The sequence below is a fragment of the Grampus griseus genome, assembly GCF_964374135.1.
Source record: "Grampus griseus genome assembly, chromosome: 18".
Lineage (NCBI taxonomy): Eukaryota > Metazoa > Chordata > Mammalia > Artiodactyla > Delphinidae > Grampus > Grampus griseus.
Genome location: NC_139012.1, coordinates 49954969 through 49978311, shown reverse-complemented (window position 1 = coordinate 49978311; position 23343 = coordinate 49954969). Strand labels below are relative to the sequence as shown.

General features: G+C 32.8%; 1 protein-coding gene across 1 annotated transcript in view; it reads left to right on the top strand.

Annotated features, from left to right (window-relative positions):
- The window catches only part of PCDH17 (protocadherin 17), a gene marked incomplete at its 5' end in the record, with an annotated part of 99977 nt that overhangs the window by 22465 nt on the left and 54169 nt on the right, over positions 1–23343 (top strand). Inside the window, 2 exons of the mRNA XM_082675593.1 lie at positions 12242–12300; positions 12434–12606. Coding sequence (XP_082531719.1) covers positions 12242–12300; positions 12434–12606 — 232 coding nt within the window. The remainder of the gene's footprint in view (positions 1–12241; positions 12301–12433; positions 12607–23343) is intronic.

Here is a 23343-nt window from a genome sequence, read left to right as displayed (position 1 = left end):
GAGTGCAAAATGTTGAGTCAAAGTAACTCGTTCATATTACTTACTCATATTGGAACCTCCGGCTAGCGTTTCATGAATTCCACAGGCCTCAGCTTCTCCATACATAAAATAGAAATAATTATAATGGCCCCATCCAGTGAGGCTGAAAGGAAATAATACATTTGGAAGAGTTGAAATACTGTGACGACATCAACCTCTAAAATATGTAAGGAAGCACAGCAGAGTTCTCAGAACTGAAGGGTTCTTTTCTCTGGGAATGAATTAGTTACTCTTATTCTAAGTGCACTCTAGAGGAACCTGTAATACAATTCAGGAAACTTCATGCATCTGAGTGCATTTTGTTTTAGGTGTTCCCATGATGGTACTGTTTCCGCAGTTTTAAGTTGTTTGGAATTGAATATAAACATGCTATAAATCACCTAAAACCTAAATCACTTAAAAATATAAATCATTTTTCAATCAGGTACCTTCCAAGTGCATACTCTGTGAGGAAGTCTGTGTCCTTCAGAGGATGAAAATGACGTGTTTTTTCCTAAACCATGACCTAATTAAGCCTAGTGCATATGTAAAAATGCCTCATTACTATTTTATCTACAGGAGTGAGTAGAGTAAAGAAATATTAATTATATGGTTAAGAAGTGAGACTTCGTCTTTCTAAGTCAGGAGCCTGCAATTTTTTTTTTTTTTTTTTTTAATGAAGGGCCAGATATTATATATTTTAAAGTTCGGGGATTGTACGGTCTCTGTCACAACTACTCAACTTTGCTATTGAAGCATGAAAGCAACCATAGACAACATATAAATGAAAGGGCATGGCTGAGTTCCAATAAAACTTTATTTTCAAATACAGAGAATGAGCCCCTTAGCCAGCCAGGATTCACCAACCAATTTTGTAAGTCATTACTAACTGTTAATAATATTTCTTAATTTTTTTTTATTTGAGTGTTTGCTAAAAAACTGCACTATGTAGACTTTAAATAGTTTCTAACAAAATCAAAATGATTATCTGTTATTTCAAAACCAGTTATTGGAGGAATGCTGGCTTATTGTCTCATGAAGTGATTCTCTAGATAACATTGCTTCTTTCACTAGAGGAGAAAAATTCTTAGAATTAAAGTCTTCAAGCAAAGAAAGAGCTGGGGATTCTTGAATTAGGTATTAAGTGACAGTCTGATAAAGAGTAGAGATATTTCATTTCATTTTATGCTAATGTTTAAAAATATGCTAACATTAGTAAAGACACTTAACTTTATTTTAATTTCAGGTATGAACGTCAACCTGAAATAGCTATTTCCACTGAATCATGCATTTTAAATGTGATACTTATATTTTAGAGGGAAAATGAAAAATATTCTAGTAATCTAATACTTACAAATTTGATTAATAATTAATTTTTTCTCAAATTTAGGAATTTCTTTTTCTTTTTAATATTCATTTCTGAGGACAAGTCTTCCAAATTCCTTGTATGTTATCTCCTAAATTTTCATAACTGTGCTTTCAAATTACTCTTGTTTTTAAGACAGAAATTCAAATCTAAAGGGTTATTTTTTTAATTTATAATTTTATATAATTTTTATGTTTTGGAAGGGGTTAGTAAGTTATCTTTGAAACTCATGCAAAAGGTTGGGGACTCAAAATTCACCCAAAGTATATACTAGTTATTGTAAAATATATTGGCTGTTTATCTGGTTGGCTGAATCGTTACTTATAAAGAGTTAAAAATTCTCTATGCTTATCAAGATTTAGAGGAAGGAAAACATTAGAAAGCTGCTGATTTATTCAATTTCACCTTGAATTCCTCCTATTTTTTCTCCTATTAAGAATTGGAATGCACCTGGACAGTTGATGACTTGAAAGGCTGATGCAAAATCAGATAAGAAACAGATCTTGTTGATCACTCTTTGTTGCATTTGCAAAATGTAATCATTTTTTAAATAATAATTGACTATCTTCTGATCAACAATTTAATATTTTGAGCAGCAAGACTGGTGAATTGTGTTTACCAAAATCATTGCATTCATAAAGTTTTTAATTTTAGTGTATTGTGAAAAAATAAACTGATGAAATGGATAGCAAGCATACAGTTTGATTTACTTTTTAAATTAGTTATTTGTCTTTTAGGAATTTCACATGATGATCGACTGAATGTAATACCTTTAATTTGCACTTTAAAAGTGAGTGTTCAGAAATGCCTATTTTGGCAATTGATAATATATGACTATAATTATTGTAATTATACAATTAAGCCTACTGTATGCATTAGTATATTTGATAATAAATGGCCATTATTACCTTTTTATGTTATTGACCAAAGGAAAAATCTAGTCATTAGAGTTAAATATAATATTAAGCATATTAAAATAATTTAATGTGAAAGTATAAAAGGAAAGGTAGAGTGCATAAAGAGCCATTTTGTTATTAGGGGTATAGTAGTACTATTTTGCTTAGTATGTAACAATAATTTTTAAGATCATTTCAAGGCAATTCACATTAATTTCTCATTAACTTATTTTTGAAAATATTGGTATGGATCATTATATTTCTCAGAGAGGCAGTATATCAACTGACTTGTCCTGGCAGTCTCTGGCAAGTGTTATTGTTCTACAATGAATTGGGTATATGACAAGCACTCCTATGAAAGTCAGCTGTAGTTTCTCTGCTTAAAAAAAATGTGGACAGTAATAGTATTGTCTCTCCTAGGGCAATTGAGAAGAATGAATAATAAATATCAATAATACCACTTTGTAGATCCTAATGTAGGACAGCATACTCCAAATCTCCAAGTACAGTATAGACACAGTTATACCATTTACATGTATTTAGATTCAGTGAGGTATAGTGTCAAGGCATGCCCATATTAGCTAAGTGAATTGGACTAAAGCTGGCTTAAATCTAAATAATTCAATTTTTAAAAATTTCCATATGCTTAGTAGCAAGTTTCTTAAAATTAATAAAATAAGATTTTAAGGAAATATATTTTGCAGAAAGGAGCATTCAAAAGAATGTGTCACTAATTTGTCTCCCTCTTTTTTCACTCTTTCTCTTCATATATGGAGTATTCCAGAAATTCAGGCTTGTAATGAATTTTTATTGGCAATGTATAATTTTTGAGTTGTTAGTCTTAGAGGCCCAACTGCAGAGAACGTAGTTTCAGATATTCCCTCCAGGGGGAAAATTCTTCTGCATTCTTAATAGAGATGGGAAAAGAATATGATAGGAGGAAAGCAGAGGAGAGTTTCCTAAGACTAAATGTCTGGCAAAGAGTTAGCAAGAAAACAGAAAACAACTCCAAACTTCCCCCGCCACTTGGAAGGAAAAGGGAGGACTGAATATTGGTTAGAGTTGAGATGGAGAGGCTTACCACCTTGAAGAAAATGGATTAATTAAGGATGTTGAAATTAACAATCTTCTAGTAAGTTTGGATTCTTTTCCTAAAATATCCGCTCATGGCATAATGTGCTGCTGTTGCTAGTGGGAAAGTACAGCTAACATTCAGTGGTGCCTCGGTGGCCTCTGGGCTCCACCCTTCAGCAAATATATAAAAAGAATGTGCAGCATTCTCTATTTTGTATGCTTTTATAGATAACAAATAGCTCTCATCTTACCTTTTGCGTACTTAGATTTTCTTCTTTCTTGTCAAAGATGATTTTCTTTAAGATTCACAGATTACATAATTAAATTCTGGCACACCAGTTATTACTGAACTTATCAGTGCCATTTATAAAAGGGTTAACATTTGCAAGAGGTTTTCAGATACAGCCACATCACTTTAAAAATGCATCTAAGTCATCCTAATTGGGCAGTAGACTTGCAATTCTCACTTAACAGGATATGGATATGGCTGTTCTTGTCCTCCCATTTTTAACTTAATGTCAGTTTTTGCTAAATGTGGTAAGAATTTCTCACTTTTTTTCTTATACCTTTAGTACATAAGTGTGGACCACACTATATTTGTATAAAATGTATTATTTTGAAAATCACTGATAAATACAGTTATTGCCATACCTCATGCACTATAGAAATTTCAGAGCTATAGGTGCTGTCAGATAATTTTATAAGCGGTGGCTTAAAGTGCTGTTGGCTACTTCAGCAATGTGGAAAGAATCACACCATATATTCTGTTGAAGGCAGAGCTATCAGAAGCAATGTTGGTATGAAAAAGCTTAAAGTGAATTATTCACCTCTTAACACTCCCTTGTGTTCAGAGTGCTGCAAAGAGAATACTGTTATCAATGGGAAAAGCAGTGCCTTTGAATTAAGGGAAAAGTTCAACTTGTTTCGTTTTGTTTTCAACCCAGTGGCATCAATATATGCAATCAATCTTCTCTCCCTAATTCAAAGGAATTTTCAAAATTTCACTCCCCTGTTCCTCTGGATTAGGAAAACACTGATCATCTAAGTATAACTGAAGCTATAATGATGTGATTCAACACCATGACTACACATCCAACCCAAAATTAGTCTGTGAGAAGTTTTATCTTAATGATGACTTCAAAGAGTCAAATATACACTTTCATTTTTCTTCAATAATTCCAATTCTAGATCAATACCTCTAGAATGAAAGCTTTCTTCGTATTTGTATTGCAACCTCTGGGAGAGCCTTTTTGTATTTGACATATCTGTCTGCTCTCTTATATATTACAAAATTATAAAAAGGATGTGTACTCAAATATATAAAGCTTATACAGATAAACATAAAGTAGAAATTTAATATTAAATATATAATTGTTGAGACAGATGCTTCTAGAACTTGGTGCAAAATGCTACATCTTTTGCCCCTCATTGTCTAATCTGTTGTCAGTCTTATTCATTGTAATTTTTTTTTTTTTCGGTACGCAGGCCTCTCACTGTTGTGGCCTCTCCCACTGCGGAGCACAGGCTCGGGACGTGCAGGCTCAGCGGCCATGGCTCACGGGCCCAGCCGCTCCGCGGCATGTGGGGTCTTCCCAGACCGGGGCACGAACCCGTGTCCCCTGCATCGGCAGGCGGACTCTCAACCACTGTGCCACCAGGGAAGCCCTTATTCATTTTTTTTTTAATTTCAAATATTATAGTTTTCACTTTTGGAAGTTTCATTTTGCGTCTTTTGGGCCATCTATTTCTCACCTTTAGGCCCAAGATTGGGATACTGCAAGGGAGGTTCCTGGGGCTCAAAATTTGAGGCACTTACTCTCAGGGTCATGCTTTTACATTCCTGATCATATTTTCAAAATTCTAATAGATTTTAAGGTCCTTATTGGTTAATTCTGTCATCTTTTTCATGCCTGGGTCTGTTTTTATTGATTGATGGGTTTTATTGATTGATGGGCTATAACCTAGGTATGGGTTATGTTTTCCTGGTTTACTTCATGCCTTGTAATTCTTGATAGAATATCAGATACTGTGAATTTTACGTTGGTGGATACTAGATATTTTATATTGTGCATGGTTTGAACTAAATGTGTATTTGTGGAATGAATTTACCTGCTGAGTCTCTGTCCCAAAGGTCTCCTCTTTGGTAAAGAAACAGATGTAGAAAAGCAAAATAATATCAAGAATGCCAGCAGTTTATAAACTACTGTCTTCTGTGTTTACACAACAATGATTCTGGAAATGCCAGAGATATTTGGTTTGTCAAAATTGTTCTCTCCATAGGAAATTTCCTGACTGTCTCATGACTCTATAATGGGAAATATAAAATAATCCTGTTAAATAGAACCAAGGTATTGTGCATATATTTTTCACAGTTATTGCACTAACCACAAATTGAATTCTAGAAACATTTACTTAAACAGTATCTGTGATGGTGAAAAATAACTATAGAATCCAGTTTCCTAATGCTCACTATATTTTTCTCTGTTCCTTTTGCAGGGATACATTTGGAGAATAGTACTCTGATACTTTTCTTAGAAATTCTTTAGAAATGAGATTCAAAAAGATGAGGTCTTTGTTTTTGTCATCGCATAGTTATCTCATTTTTTAGAAATTCAAGTATTGTTTTACAACTTATCAGACTTTCATCCAGTTATTGTTATTTCATGATCATTACAGTGCTGCTTATAAGATTAAAAAATAATTTAAAAGTGGGAATTCCCTGGTGGTCCAGTGGTTAGGATTCTGTGCTTCTACTGCAGGGGTCCTGGGGTTTGATCCCTGGTTGGGGAACTAAGATCCTGCAAGCTGTGTGGTGCAGACAAAAATTAAAAAAATAAAAAAGTAAAAAATTTAAAAGTTATAACAGGAATGGTATTTTATAACTAAGGAATTTTCATATATTATCTCATATAAAACCACACAACTTAAATAGTATTATCCTAATTTTACCATCAAAGTTGTAAAATTATTTTGACTATTCTGTATACGCTTTGGTGCATCTTAGATGCTAATAATTTCATATTCAATGTCTTTAGTCTTTACAAGGATATTCTATTCACTTACTTACAAACGTAGAATCAATTTCATGAGGTATTCTCCAAATTAAAAAACTCACCATTTCTAAGGATGGTTCCTAGTTCTTCATGATATACCCATATTTTTTCATGCATTGAAAGAAAAAGCTACTTCTTTGCAATAAATGCAGTCTGAAATCTTTATTTAAAGTATCTATTTTATGTCTGGGTAAATGAGAACTGCACGCAAGGAAAACATCTTTGAAAAAATATGAAAATTGAGCTAAATAATTCATATTTAAGACGACTGTCTTATAGAGTGTTGCTTGGGTTTGTTAGTGTGGCTAAATAGAGGTTTATATCTCAAATTCATTTGTAGTCTGTCCAAATGAATATGGGATTTCTAAATAGTGTTTTGAAAGTTGGCTCTGTATAATTTTAAAAGACAAAGTTCAGAAATACTCTTTATTGAGACTAATGAAAGAATTTGTAGTTTTATAATCCTCTGTGAGACAGAAAAAATCCTCAGTGTATATGAGATGCATATGATCACCTTATATGTATGTTTGGAATTAATTTTTATTAGCATCCAATAAAATGAACCTTTTTTGGAATGTAGAATTCTGTGTTTTTTGTTTTTTGTGATTTTTTTCATATATAGCTTCATGAAACTAATACCACAACCAGGACAGTTCTATCACCGTAAAAAGCTTCCTCATGCTATATCTCTATAGTCAACCTTAACTCCTGGCATCTACTGATCTATTCTTTGTTGTAATAGTTTTTGCTTTTTTGAGAAATCTTATAAATGGAATCATACACTGTGCAACTTTTTTGAGACTGGCTCCTTTCACTCAACATAATGCTTCTGAGATTCATCCAAGTTGTTGCCTCAGTAGTTCATTATTTTATTGTTAAATAGTTTTTCACTGTGTGTATGTACCACAGTCTATCTGTTCACCTATTGAAAGATATCTGGGATGATTCCAGTTTTGGCAAAGAGAGTTCTTGAAATACTCATGTACAGATCTCTGTGTGATCATAGTCTTCATTTATTTAAGGTAAATACCAAATTATTGGGTTAATTTTGGTCTTTTTTTTTTCCCTATGAATGATACTTTTGGTATCATGTCTAAGAACTCTGCCTAACATTAGGTCACATAGATTTTCTGCAGGGTTTTCTTATAAACTTTTATAGGTTTATGTTTTTCATTTAGATCTATGGTCAATTTCAAATTTTTATGTTTTTGTTTTGTTTTGTTTTTACAAAGTGTTCATTTTTGCTGAATTGCCAAGGTTCATTTCTATTGAATTGCCTTCTGCAACTTTGTCAAAAATTAGTTGGCCGGATTTCTGTGAGCTTCTGAACAGTCTCTCCTGTTCCATTGATCTATATGTCTTTTCCATTGACAATACTACACTGTCTTGATTTATGTAGCTTCATAGTAATACTTTAAATAGGGTAGTGTGATTCCTTCAAATTTAATCTTCTTTTTCAAAATTATTTTGGCTATTACAGTTCTTTCTGTTTTAAGTTCTAGAGTCCTCTTGTCTATAGCTATAGAAAATCATGCAGTGAATATGAATGGAATTATGTTACATGTATAGATTATTTGAGGAACATTGATGTCTTTACCATGTTGAATTTTTCAATCCATAAACGTGATAAACCTCTCCATTTATTTAGACCTTCTTTGATTTATTCCATCAGTTTCTGTAATGTTCAGTATACAGATTCTGTACTTATTTTTAAAAATTATCTATTTGCTTATGTATTTGACTCTTAGGGACATATTATAAATGTATTGCTTTGGATATTTAAGTTTCCAACTAGTTCATTGCTAGTATATAGAAATATGATTGATTTTTGTGTGGTGACCTTGGACATGGCAACATTGCTTAACTTATTTACTCATTCTGAGAAGTTTTATTTGTTTGTTTTTGTTTGTCTTGATTCTTTCTTATTTTCTGTTTGAACAATACTATTATCTGAGAATACAATAGCATTGTGAAACATTTTTTTCCTCCTTTTCTAATTTGTATGTCCTCCACTTGTTTTTCTTGCCTTATTGAACATATTAGGACTTTCAGTGCAGTGGTGAATAGAAGTGGTGAAAGCTTTCAGTCTTTCAAGTGTGATGCTAGTTATACTCTTTTTTGATAGATGCTCTTTATGCAGTTGAAGAAGTGTCCTTCTATTCCTATTTGCTGAGAATTTTTATCATTAATAGATATTGAGTTTTGTCAAATGCTGGATATATTTTTAAATGTTCCATTTTTACTATTCTAAGAGTAAAAAATATCTATTTTGACTCTTTTTGCTATCCATTTTCAGATCAACTTCTCTAGATACATGTAAGTGGTCATGTCAAATTAATCTACTTCCACAAATAAAGCTTTCCCAATTTCAGGCAATGTGGTTCAGCTTCAGTAGGTGCTTTCTTTTGGTCTTTTTCAGAGACACTCGTTTTTAAAATCACGATTTTTTTTAGAGTCCTAATAGATGAGCAAGTAGTAGAAGATGGCACATCTTAGGAATAGTTTATTATTGACTACTGCTGATAAAAGTTATGATTTCAAGTATCATTTATAAATTTACTACAATTTGCTGAGTACTAGAAGAGAAGTGCATAAAGGTAAATAATCAAAGAAACCATTCATATCATACAGACTTTTCCACTGTGTGTTTGTTTACTTGATTACTTGTTTATTTATGTTTTCTGAACAAAAGAAAGAATATCTAAATTTTTATCTTCATCCAAAAAATAACAAAAAAATCAAATTAGGAGGGCCATTCAGTTTTATAAGTTAGTTCATATTTAAGTGATCATTATGAGCAAATGATCATTTAAAAAAACCAGCAAAATATTTGTCTTTTTATTTCTGAGTGAAATAGATTAAAAAGATAATCATATCCTACAGTTTATTTCAAAGTGTCTGCTTTAGAACTTTTTTGTAACTAGCCATCAATTCCAGGGATCCATTTTTTTAAATAATAAACAAATGATATGTTTTAAAAATAAAAGTTAATAGTTCCTGTGTTCAAGTTGTGTTTGAAGGGAAAACATTCTAATTTTATCCTTGTATGGAAAAGGATAAAATTTTCAAAAGTTATATTTTAATTACTCATATGAATATTTTAATTACTCTGCTAAGACCTAAAAATCTACAAGTGTCTGACCTCAAATTTTACTTTCTTTCTAGACTTAATGGTTAAGGATTATAAACGTACAAGATAGAATTTGATTTTTAGAATACAGTGTTGGAAAATAGCTGAAAGCCTTTATATTTCTAAATTAAATGATGCTGTAATACATTTAGCTTTTTTGTCTATTTTCTGTTTGTTTTTCTATGTAAATACTGTTATTTTATTTCAGATTATTTGAAATGAGTTTTCAGACATCCTTGGAGCCTGGATAATGAAAATGTTATTTTCTATATTAAAACTAGTGTGTTTTTTATAGTGAATTAGTCATATGTTTATTAAAGGCCAAATGACTATTTCATTATGGTAATTATAAACAGACACAGCCTCTCACATTCCTACCTATTTTAATGAATGAATGCTGGCAGACATTATTAATAAACTCCTGATACTCTGCTACTGATTAAGTTGCAGACTTCTAAAATTGTACTTTGTGAAATTCTACAATAATAAACCAACTTTCTTTAGCCTGTTTTTACCACCCTCCACCCTCATTTCTCCTCCTTTGTATATCCTTTTGTTTTTCTCTTCCTCCTCTCTTTCTATTTTTCCCTTGCCTTTCTCCCTGCCTTTCTTTCCTTTCCAAAATTCTTCTTTTCTAACTTCCTATTGTTTTTCTTCTTTCATCAGAACAATATTTGGTAGCATTACCATCACCCAGTGCTCATCAAACACGCTGATACATACATAGAAACATTCATAGACACGTGTGCACACATACTCACATATAATTTAAAACAGCTCTTCACTCAATAGGAACTTAAAGTATCTTATTTTATAAGAACTGCCCAGAACTTTGATATTATGCAAAAAATTTTAGATACTGTCCCTATTAGAACAAGGGAAGAAAAGTTTTCCCAGTCAGTCTCCCTGTGTCTAACTGAATAGGGATCCACATCCTATGAGGTCCCACCTAATCAAAGCCATTAAAATCACAAGATTACTTATAATAGCCCTTATATTTTCTAACTAGAGTTTACACTTTCACTTTACATTTTACTTGCTCCTTAATACCCCGGATTCTGTTTTTCTGAAGTGTTCTAAGATACTCAGGCTTAGCTTTTAACTGACAGCAATAATGATGCATGTTTTTGACCAATTCAAAAAATGAGCTAGATGATTTTAAGTTTAAATGTGGAGTTTCTAAGTAATTTTAGTTTTTAAAATTGGCAAAACTCTTTTGCAAACATTTTTGCTCTTGGTGTTGGTTTCCATTATTACTTTTACTAGAACATAAAGTTATCCTTAAAGATAGATAGTTTGTTATGGAAACAATTAAGGTGCTTCACAGAATCTGGAAATTAGTAAAAACATGTTAATAAAAAATGTCTGCTACCAATTACTAGTTAAAGTGGATTAGAAATGAGAAATTAATCTACCTTGTTTACCTTCATCTTTGCATTTATTTTGACAAAAGTCATTTGAACAACAGCAAGAAAAGATTATAGATTAAGAAATTTGTGAGGGTTTTTCCTGTCCCCCAACTTCTAAAAGACAGTGAAACTTAGATAGTAGTTTAAGCTATTACTGTTAACATGTTTTTTCCAATAATAGTTTAAAAAGCCAAATAATTTAAATTATTACATGGGATTAAAAAAAAGAGTCCTGTTAGTTTAAATTAGCCTTATTTATAAGGAAAAATACATACTGCTCTACATTAAACCTTACCTTGGTCCCTCTGCTTCATGAATTGTACGCTCCTGTGTCACTGATACTTGCATGCTGGATGATCTTGTAGGAACCCATAGCTGCTTCAGAGCACAATGGTGTGACATGAAGTGAGGCAGAAAACAGGAGAACCTTTGTTGCTGAGTCAGCTGCAAGAAGAAGTAACGTGTATGAATGTACAGTATAGGGAAACCTATGAAAGATCTACTCTCTTTTTCGCAAAAGACTCTGTTCTACGGTACAAGGAGAATTCAGTTCTATTTGGCAGACATCCACGTCAGTTTGGAAGCAGCAAAAACAAACACAAAAACAAGCCTCATTTCTCAGTGTCTTTACTCCCACTGCTTTAAGTAACATTTTAATTCTTACTTTTATTTTACTTTGTTTTTAATAACCAGGAAGTAAGAGCCCTTTCCCTTGTATTGAGTACAATTTCCATAGTAAGGATGCAGATAAGGATGCACTATAGAGATGAGTCCGACCATAGGTGCCATGCCTGTATTTGTTACTGGTAAAATTTGAAGGAAAGGTTTTATATCCCTTAATTGAGGAGTGGGTGACTTTAAATGATGTTATATCAAGAAGGGCAAAGAATCCCAGCAGATGATGTAATTATGCTTAAAAATGAGTATTATTAAATAATTCATGCTTTTAATATGGAGAAATTAGGTCATTTTTCCACTCCTCCCACAAATATTCAATCTTAATATCTAAGTAATGAAACAACACAGACAGTGTTATCCATCCTGGTACTAACAGAGAATGCCAGTTATGACAGGCTCATTGTTTACTTTAACAGGTAATTTGTGGACCGGAATCATTTAATTGTTCTGAGTACATAATTACATGTCAGCAATTTCCAATTTAATTAAAATGTACAAATTTGAAGATTAAGGGAATTTTTGAATTATTAATCATTTTTCCACTAGGAAGTCTTGTTGCTCTGCAGGAGATTTGTCCAGTGTACAACTATACGTATTTTTTTCCTTCTCTTTCGCAGACAGACAATTTTCCCGCACAGCCCAATTACATGGGCAGCAGGCAGCAGTTTGTTCAAAGGTAAGGCCTATTAAATAACTTTCTCAGCTTCCCCATTTGCATTCATGTCAAAATTGCTTTGCTAGAGATTACACTTCAGATTCAAACTCGTAGAGACAACACTTTCTCTTCTTTTTCTTTATATGTATTTCAGTAGCTCCACGTTTAAGGACCCAGAAAGAGCCAGCCTGAGAGACAGTGGGCACGGGGACAGTGATCAGGCTGACAGTGACCAAGACACTAACAAAGGCTCCTGCTGTGACATGTCTGTTAGGGAGGCACTCAAGATGAAAACTACTTCAACTAAAAGCCAACCACTTGAACAAGGTGAGTGAAGTCTTCCAATGCTTACAAAGTGTAAAGCTTAAGCAATCATTATAAACCTCATAGTACTAGAGTTGTAGTTTATCACCTTGGAATGGACCATTGACGATATAGCAAAAGGAACAGCAAGTTCTGAGGTTGCCTCAGACAGAAAGCAATTATTCAATACCTCAGTAACCACAGAAAAAGGAAGGCCATGGATTTTGGTCTGTAATCTTCTTAAGATGAGAACTTGCCCAAAGTCACTAGATTGTACTTATCTTTATGAACATTTTCCAGCCTTTGCTATTTTGCATTTTATTAAAGGAAAATATAGCATATGTTAGCTAGATATGCAGGTTTTAATATACAGATTAAGATGAATAAATTCAACGCTTTTAGGTGAAATGAAAACTCGATTGGAATTGTATAGCTCTTATCAGTGTTGATGTATTTTTAGTGTGGATTTTAGCTTCAAGATAGTTTTTCAAGAGTCAAATAACAGCTAAGCCAGACTTCTGGCTCCTTTTGATTTATGTCTAAGTCTTCCTGGATAGCAAATAAACATGAACTTGTTTACCCTGATAGAGTTAAAAAAGAAATACCTCTTCATAAATACATATGTTTTTTGCTAAAAGTCTATCTTCAATTTATTAGTTTGATATGCCTTTTTAAATTAATTTTGATATTTTTATTGTTTCAAACACAATAGAATATTTACTAATGATTCACCCAAAGAGAATTAAGCTAGTCTTAAGTGTGAGACTTAGATGTTGTGAATAAGCTTTTGTTATGTCCAATTATAAGAAATGAAAAGAGCTGTTGTATAAATCGAATTTCAGAATTACAAATGCATATTATATTAGTTAATATTAGTTTTCAAAATATTAATAGTATTTAAATATGTTTAATATTTATTTAAGTTTTATGAGAGACTACATTTAAGCTATATGGACATATTTATGTATTCTTCTAAGTCATTTAATGATTGGTGATTCATAAAGAGTAAATTTTTGCCTCTAGTGCAGTCAGTCCTATCACATATACATCAGCAGATAGAATGCTTTTTAATTTCTCTATTCATGTTGAAATTTGAGTTCAAACACTCACACACATACATTCAATACAGAAATAAATTCATATATATATATATACATATATATAAAAGTTTCTGCACTAAATATAATTACGCTGGCTTTATTTTAAGGATAACCTCGCAAAAGCCTTCTTTTCTAAGTAATAAGTGCCAGATATGTCTTAGCAACTTTTTGCATAACAATGCAATATTGTTTTAAAAATTATTTTAAACAAAAGCTATTTGAATACTTATCTAATATTCACAGTTCCTGCACACTTGAATGTTTACTTGAAGTGAGTTAAGTGGTCTTGATGGGTTTGACTATGCAATATTATAATATATGAATATTTTAGGCACATTTTAAGTAATGGGTTATTGGATCTTGATATGTGAATGCATAGCCTAACAGACTAATCTATGTGTGTGATAAAGTGATTTACAGGTAATTCACTGGCCACTATTTGTAAAGCTGCATAGAGTAAGTAAAGAGTTTGCATTTTGTCCTATCTTCATGAGAAACTTTGTTAATTAAAAAAGCCTGCTGCTCACTATTAACTTTTTAATTCCTTTCCATCCACTGACTGAGCAATGTATTTGATAGGAATGAAAAAAAGACCCCTATAGAAAAATGAAATATATGTCTGAAAATGTAGTTTATACTGAAAAGCTGTTTTTTCCTATTTTGATATCAAAAAGTAATATCATAGAAAGGTGGCTATTGTTCTTAAAAGAAAATGTGGTTGACACATATTTTAATTAATATTACACATAAAATAATTGCTAGTCTATGAGTGAGAATGCCAATAGATATATCTCCTGTAAAACAAGTAGTTTCCACATATCCTTATTAACAAACACGAGAAAGTTATGAATCTGAAAGCCATACTTAGAAAGTAATCTCTGAATTTATAGGAGAGAGACTGACTTCTACTTTAACACATGATTTTGAAGGAGTATTTCATTGATTGATCGACAGATTTGATTCATCAATTCATTTATTTAATAAATATTATCAAATGTTTTCAATATGTAAGGAAAGTTAGATTTTTTGGGAACATCAAAAATAAATTTGACTTGAACCCTGCCTTCAAGAAACTGTATGTAACTAGTTGAGATGGGAGACCTTTCTCTGTTTGGCTCTCTCTCTCTCTCATATCTCCTCTCTCATCTACCTTTATCTGCCATCTATCTCCCTATCTATCTCTCTGTCTACCTCCAATCTGTCTTTCTCTCTCCATCATCTAGATAATCTTTTTGTCTCCCTCCTTCCCTCTCTCTCTTTCTCTTTCTTCTATGTATTTTATGCATACATCTATCTATCTACCTATCCAGATTCAGAGGAGGAGACTAGTATTTATTGAGTTTTTCCTACTTACCATAAACTGTGCCAACTTCATTTCAACATTAACATATTTAACCTGCAAACTCTAAGATAGTTATCATTTTTATCTTACATGTAAGAAAACTGAGCTTATGGGAAATTTATTAACCTGCCAAGCAGGTTGGAATTTTATCTTAGGTCCAGATATGCCCGGAATTTGTGTCTTTTCTGTACAACTTTATCCCCAAATGGGAGAATTAGCTCAAATATATTTTCTGATTCATTGCTATGACTAGATATCAAATAAACATTGAAGGATAAGTTAAAACTTAAGTTCATGTATGCGAACCTTGAGGGAAAACATCAAAATAGGTTATATTCATTGAATTATTCAGTGGTTAAAACATAATATCCTATTTAGTTTTCATTGCACTTATAGATAGGTGACTACTGTTACTCTCACATTTAATAGTTGTTAAGAAATTTTCTCAATGTTCTGTGCTATAAGTAGTGAAGTCAGCATTAGAAATAAAATAGCATGCCTTCAGGGTCTGCCCTCTTAACCAATACTTTATACTATTCACATAATGAATTGTTTACTCAGAAAAAAAAAATTAAAATGTTTGAAGAAGCAATCAGCCATTTTCTTGGTCAATGTCCTCTATTAATTTATTTGAAAAGCATCATGAGAGCCAATGCCAAATTAATTTAATGCACACCTACAAAGAATAATTTTCTTTACAGATGAAAGAAGATGACAGCCATATTCAAACAATTATCTCATGTCCAAGTTTCATATGTTAACCCTAATTTTTAATGCCTTTTAAAATACCCTAAAAAACATAAATAAATTTCCTTTAAAACAAAAGCTAAACAAAAAGAAACCTGTTTATCAGTCTTTTGCTTGTCCTAAAAATTTATAGTAGTGCCTTAATAGTTTTCAATTAAAAAAATCAGTAGTATAATTATATTTTATATTTTTATTAGTTTAATTGGCTTCTTTCCCTGTTTAAATTATCTCTATTAAGAAAAATAATGTTCTATTTTAAATTAAAATATTTCTTTAAGTTAGAAATTAAAGTAAATTTAAAAAATAGTCTTCATATTTTCAATGGAAATTTCTATGCTAATAATGATTTTCCTTTGCAAATAACTTAGTCCATTTGAGATTTTATTTTATTAGCTCAATTTTTACTGTTTTTCTTCTCTTTTGTGCTGTTAGATTTTTTCCATTTGTTCTGTTTCTGATATTTGTGTATTTTTGCTATCATCAGTTTAAGCATCCCAAATATACAGCACTAGTATGTGTTGCCCATTATTTTAGAAAAAATATTTTAAAGGATTCAGTAGTTAAATGAAGGTGTGATGTACTGCACTACAGCTGAAGATAGCTTTAAGGATTTTATATTAATAAAACCTATAATAGAAAGAAGTTGTTTTAGCTTCTCTTAGTGTGATTAAAAAAAATCTCAAAGAATGTGCTTAGTATTTTCTTTTTCTATTTGAGTTCAGTTTTGTGCTCTGCCTCTCTGTTAGTCAATTAGATTTTTCCCCATACATTCCCCATCAAATATTAAATGTAGGTAGGTAGGTTAGTGGGGAGAGAGAGAGAGAGAGAGGGAGAGAGGGAGATAATAGGTAAAACAATCCATATGTTTTGGAATGTGTATGGTGCCATAGTAGCAAATTCCTTAGAAAGGCATATATATATATATATATATATATATATATATATATTTCTATTTAATAAGTCATTATTTATCAAAAAATGACACAGAAAATTGACCAAAATACATTTCATCTTATTCTTCTGATTTTATATTTTGGAATGACAAAAACTAATTTATATCAAGAACTAATAAAAATACATAATGTTACTTCTGTAAAGAAGAGTCACATACAGTTTTATAAAGAACAAAAGTCTTTCAAAAATTTTTGTAGGTAAATTACTCTTTATACCTCAGAATATTATTTATACTTTGACTTCTTTATTTCTATCCATCAGAAACCTTGTAGAGTATTTTGATTGTTAGCAATAAGTGTTTTGTTTTTCTTTTAAAAGACTTAATAAGCTTTCCCCAAAATTCAGTAGTCTCTGTTGATTCCCAAATAATAAATGTGCAGTCTTTATAAATGCTGACTGGCAATTTTTCTGAGCTTGTTATTGATAGCTGTGTGACTGTTCTCAATTTTCCAAGGATAATCAGTCTTCTGATATCTTTATAATTAACTGAAACCAAGTCTTTGAATTGAACTCTGAAGCTAGTGGAGTAGCATTGTACATCATGAGTACTCACATCCTGTGCTAGAGATTGCAGTGGATGCATCACCAGCACAGGATGTAATGCCCCGTGGGGGCCAGATGTTGGTCCCTTCCCTGGTGACTGGATTCCAGGACATTTCTGAGCCTCAGGAGTTGCTCCAATCAAATTCTTTTTCATTTCTCATCTTATTTACTTGCCTTATAATTTGTTTTATTCTCTTCAATTTTGTGCCTCCCCCGTTCTCTCTACTGCTAGAAAAATCTGACTTCTTAAATTACATTCTGGGTTCAAGACATTTCACAATGGAATCCCTGATTAAAATCTAATAAAACATAATCAATAGAAAATTGAGAATAATGGAAATGACAAATAAACTAAGTTTGCTCCAGTGAATTCAGTTTTAAAAGTAAATTGTGTTCTTAAGGGGTGCCTTCACTCTTCCCAGAGGACATTCTAGAAAACTACAAAAAATAAAGCTAAAGAATTGTTTTTTGCTGTCGTTCCTTTTTTTCTTTAAGTCAGTGTTTGAATTTTACTTGTGGGCTCCATATTCAAAACAGGATTAGGCTAGTTGGAACGACTTTAGTATTTGTTATAGGATTTCAGAGTTTGGCAAGGCTCTGAGCCCCACTTCTTCTAATTTTCCTCGTTAATTCACTGCATAATGACTGCAATTTCACCATATTTCTAATTATGTCTGGAAAGGAAACAGTTTAATGTTTGTACAACCTATACTTTACATGAAGGAGATATTTATGAAAGCAATAGTAGGGAAATGGGAGAATGGAAGTTGAGGTCCTTGTCCACTGAAGTGAGGGTGGAGCCATACATTCAGGATTTGGGAGGAGGTTATTGAGACAGAGGGCTGGGATGCTGAACACAAACTTGACCTACCTTGCAATTTCCCCTAGAACTGACCCTGAATAGAAAAGTACTAGCATAGTACTTTTATATTCTCAAGCTTCTGTTTCTCTTCTGCATTATGGTTACTGTAATCTGAATCTTCCAATCAAGCAGTGTCTTTTCCCAGGCCTACCCGTAACAGGCAACAGCAAATCCACTTCTGCGGAAGCAAGAACATGAAGGAGGTGACTGTGTCCATCCTCTCAGCAGCCATCTGGCGATCTATGAAAATCATTTTTAAAATAAATTTTGCTATAAACTTACTAATAGGAAATTTGTCTTAGGAAGGAAATGGGAAATTACTGCCATATATTGGGGGTGGGAAGGAACTTTGAATATTTAATGCCAGAGAAGAATCATTTACACATTTTTAGAAGCACTGCTGCTTTATGATTTGCATACGTGGTATTTAAGAAATTGTATTATTTGTCAAGAATTCATATTATTTTCAAGTCCTGTAAGTTTTTATTAGGCTGCATCTATCCAAGAGCAGGGTAATATCAATTTTATCACCTCCCTGTGCTATCTTTTAGGGCATTCCCAATTCATCTGGCCTTACATTTTACTAGACAAAATATTTCTCAAACTGTGAGCACTTTCACTTTGTTTTTGCTTACCAGGCTTTGCAACCGTCCCACAGTTCACCTAACTTTAAAAGTTTCAATGACATCTCTTTTCTCGTGTGCAAACATCTGCTTCCAGAACCCAGCATCTGGTATCATGAAAATAGAGAGATTTTATCACCCTCACATTTGTTGCTCATCGTAAAGCCTCTCTAACAAGTGTTGCATGATTTACTATAGACTCACTGTGATTTTGAGATTCTCTTGCTTTTAGTAAGCACAGCAATGACTTTTCCTGAAAGATTCCAATTAGGAAATGTTGGAACAGTATTTCCCAAACTTTTGACACTCATTTTGCCTTATACTTGGGACAGGGGAACCCTCCCCAGCCTTAGAATTACACACTCTCTCAAATATTCCCCCAAAAAACAGAGGATTTTACTTTTTGTGTTTTTTATAATATAAATAATGACAATTTCTTTTCATTTTTATAAATAAAATTCTATACTAATATTACATACATTTTTTATGAAAGCAGGAGTGTGTCCATAAATTCTAAAAATATAAAATAGTTATCAGCTCATCTGTTAATTAAGAACTGTAAGAAAATAATGTTATTAGGTCTAAAACTTCTCCCAGCAATTTCCTGTTATTTCACTTTAATAGCATGTTTAATATTGCAGGTTCTCTATTCTTTTGAAAGCCGTATTACAAAACATTAGGGTAAGAATCCTTGAAGTATAATTCCCCTATTGTGTAGATAAGAAAACAGATTAAGTGATTTCCATGGGGTCTTCAAGTTAGTGACAGAGGTAGCACTAGTTCCAGGTTTATAATTTTCTGTCTAGAGCCCTTTCCATCCTTCTGTGTAATTTCTATGACACATTAATAGAGACCTCAAAGCCTCTGAACAGGTACTTCAGATTTGTCGTCACGCTTCTTTTCCTTATTAACTTGAAGATGTCAACTGCCAAGCTTCAGAGCTTCATTCTTGATTCTTTCATATATATTGAATAAGTATTTCACATATTCATATATTTAATATATATTGAATAAAAGCTCCAAAAGGTCAATTAAATGTATTATTCCAGAAGTTAGATACTGACACTACTGGATTATTTGTCACTAAGCACTAGGATGTAAATATTTCTTCAATCTGGACACAGTACCTATACCTGTGCTACCCGTGGGTACTTGATACTTTCTTAGTGTGCTGAGGAATGGTGGTGCCAAGAGAGATTTTCAGTCATTCATTCGTTTATTCAATCACTTAAGTTTTCTTCTAATAAATGACTGTGCTCGGGATACAAAGATGCACTCAAGCACAGGCTGGGTCCTCAAGAAGCTCACACTGTATTAAATAAATTTGACATACAAACCATGAGTTTGGTGCAGTGAGAGAGAGATATGTCCTGAGTATTAATGGAGTCAGGAGAATGGAAACCCGGCCCAGAGTTGGAGGCTCAAAGAACATTCCTGGAGAAGAACACATCTGAGCTGACTCTTCAAAAAATGTTTGGCTTACTTGGCAGAGTGAAGTTGGGAGAGGGAAGATGATGGGCACTCTCAGAAACATAGGTGAAAGGAAGCAGTGCATGGCAAGCTGCTGTTAGAGGCATGTGAGTAGTGATGTTAAGAGTGGGAATGGCAGGTAGAGACTGGGGAGGTAAGTAGAAGCCCAATGATGGGACCACTGAGAGGCAGCCCTTGGAGGTTCAGGAGGTGGCAGTTCAAACTTTCATTTTAAAGGGATGATTTTTATGACAATGTCTTGGGGGATGGGAATACAATTAGGAAGCTGGGCAAGTAATACATGGCAAGGCAAAATGAGGCCTAGAGTGGTGAAGAGGTAGTAAGAATGGAACAAAGTGAAAGATTAAAAACTTCTTTTAGTACACACCACTACTTTTATGATTCTAATGAATTGCTTAGAAAAAAATCATTTGATGCCCAAGTAAATGTAATAGCACTTGAATTATTTAATGCATTTAAGTAAGCTTTTATGTAATATATACCACATATATTAAATTAACACATAAATATTTGAAACTTTTAGCATTTTCTCTAAATGACCAATGCTTATTTCTATATAGGAATCGATTTAATAAAGAAATTTACCATTCAAGGATGCTGGGGAAGAAAACAAACAAACAAGCCAAAAACTTCAGTTAACCAGATCTTTGAGAAAACTTTCAGAAAGCAGTAAGGTAGTATAAAACTTGCTGTGATAGACATTAGGATTGTGATTTGGATAACTGAGTTCAATTTACTAAATGGTAAAAACAGGGTGAGATCATCATGGGGAAAACATTTGGGAAGTAAAAAGAGTTTAGATGAGTAACAGAAGAGCCAACTGAAAATTACAGTTTGGTAATGGGAGGAGAGGTGGGGGGTATAAACATAGAAGCCATTGATATGGGATCATACTTAAAGTAAACTGATGACAGGGATTATTGGGAGAAAAGAGAATAGAGTCCAGGACAGAATCCTTCAGAACACAACAGTAAGAAGTTGGAAAGGAGAAAAGTTCAACAATTGTTCAATCTGAATGAGACATAATCAGTATGTTGTGTGACAATCCAAAATCTGGAGACCAACTAGATGAAGTATTTGACTGAAGCCAAGAGTTTTTAGATTTCATTTACAGACAACATAATTGAGAGCCAAATTAAATCAATTCATTAAATCAATCTGGACAACTCTGTTTTTATTTAAAACAAAATGATACTGAGCTTGCTTCTGTTTTATGGTTCACAAACTAGTTCTGAGGACAGTCCCAAATATGTGATCTGGCATCACTGGCATTAAATGTATGACTTCCAGAGCTCACCACTTCAAAAAAAGGAACATTTACTTGGAATCATATATTTTTTAAAAATAAATCTATTTATTTATTTTTTATTGCATTGGGTCTTTGTTGCTGTACGCGGGCTTTCTCTAGTGGTGATCAGGGGCTACTCTTTGTTGTGGTGAGCGGGCTTCTCATTGCATTGACTTCTCTTGTTGTGGAGCACGGGCTCTAGGCGTGTGGACTTCAGTAGTTGTGGCTTGTGGGCTGTAGAGCACAGGCTCAGTAGTTGTGGCACATGGGCTTAGTTACTCCATGGCATGTGGGATCTTCTTGGACCAGGGCTTGAACCTGTGTCCCCTGCACTGGCAGGTGGATTCTTAACCACTGTACCACCAGGAAAGTTCAGCAATGTGATTTTCATTGGTGAATTGCAGTGCAAATTATTTCCTCTTATGTTAAAACTCTGTTTATGAATAAGAGAAAGAAAGGGGGAAAAAGTAGCTAAAGAAGGTGGTATTACAGATGGAAAATGCTTTAATTATTCAAGGTATCTGAGTATCAATATACTGAGGTAAATGATCCACCTAGAGGAATTATTGAAGGATTGGATGAGATAGATGTTATTCCAGTATAATGGGGATGCTAGCTTTAAAGTGAAGATAAACTTTTTCTGTAAAGGAAAGAAAGGAGAAATAAATTTGAAAAGATAAACAGTGATGTGTAGGCAAAGGGAAAATAGTTGTAGGTTCTGATCTCTATAAAATGGAAAGCAAATTTCATCAATCTCATTATTTCACAAAAAACACGTATTATATAAACAACACTCAGATTTGCAAAAAGCCAGAGGAGCTCATACAATTACCAAGATAATCTATTGCAAGATGAACACCTGTCAAAAACAGATACGGCTATTATTTCATATTTATATTTGTTAAAAAAATAAGAAATAGGAACATATAATGTATCAAACCAAATACATTAACATATTTAAATTAACTCCTCTTGTACTTCTCAATTTTATAGCTCCCAAGGAGTCTTTAAAGCTGATGTTTTGATGTGTAGGCCTATAGTATAGATGTTTTCTAGAATTAAAAAAATTTTCAAATTTTAGAAAGATGATGTATTGCATACACCATGTATTATGTAACATCCCCACTGGGAACTGTACCAGTACTCACAATGAAACACATGATCAGTTTTGTAGAGAAAAGTCTAAATATTCACATTAAATTGAATAAATGAATAATATAGATAGCCCATGTCAGTTCAAGTCAATTTTACCACCGAATGAATAGCAAAATAACTTCCAGACCTGAAATTTTTTTGGATTTCAAAATGGACAAGAGGGCTTCCCTGGTGGCATAAGTAGTTGGGAGTCCGCCTGCCGATACAGGGGACACAGGTTCGTGCCCCGGTCCGGGAAGATCCCACATGCCGCGGAGCGGTTGGGCCCGTGAACCATAGCCGCTGAGCCTGCGCGTCCGGAGCCTGTGCTCCATAACGAGAGAGGCCACAACAGTGAGAGGCCCGCGTACCACAAAAAAAAAAAAAAAAAAAAAGGACAAGAAATTTAAAATTTTTACTTAATTTGCATATTGGAGCTTTTCCTTCCTTAAATTCTTGACAGTTAGTTATACTAATGATGATCCCAGTAGTAACATGATGAAAAAAAAAATCTACCAACAAGAGAAATGATTTAATCCAGTTTCCTATTAAATCATAATAGAAATCTGCAGTGGGGGATGTCTTAAATCAAATATAGACAAAAATATTCTATCACCCCTGTAATCATTTTAATGTGATAAATATTTACTTTGGGAAGATCACTCAAATGTTTCATC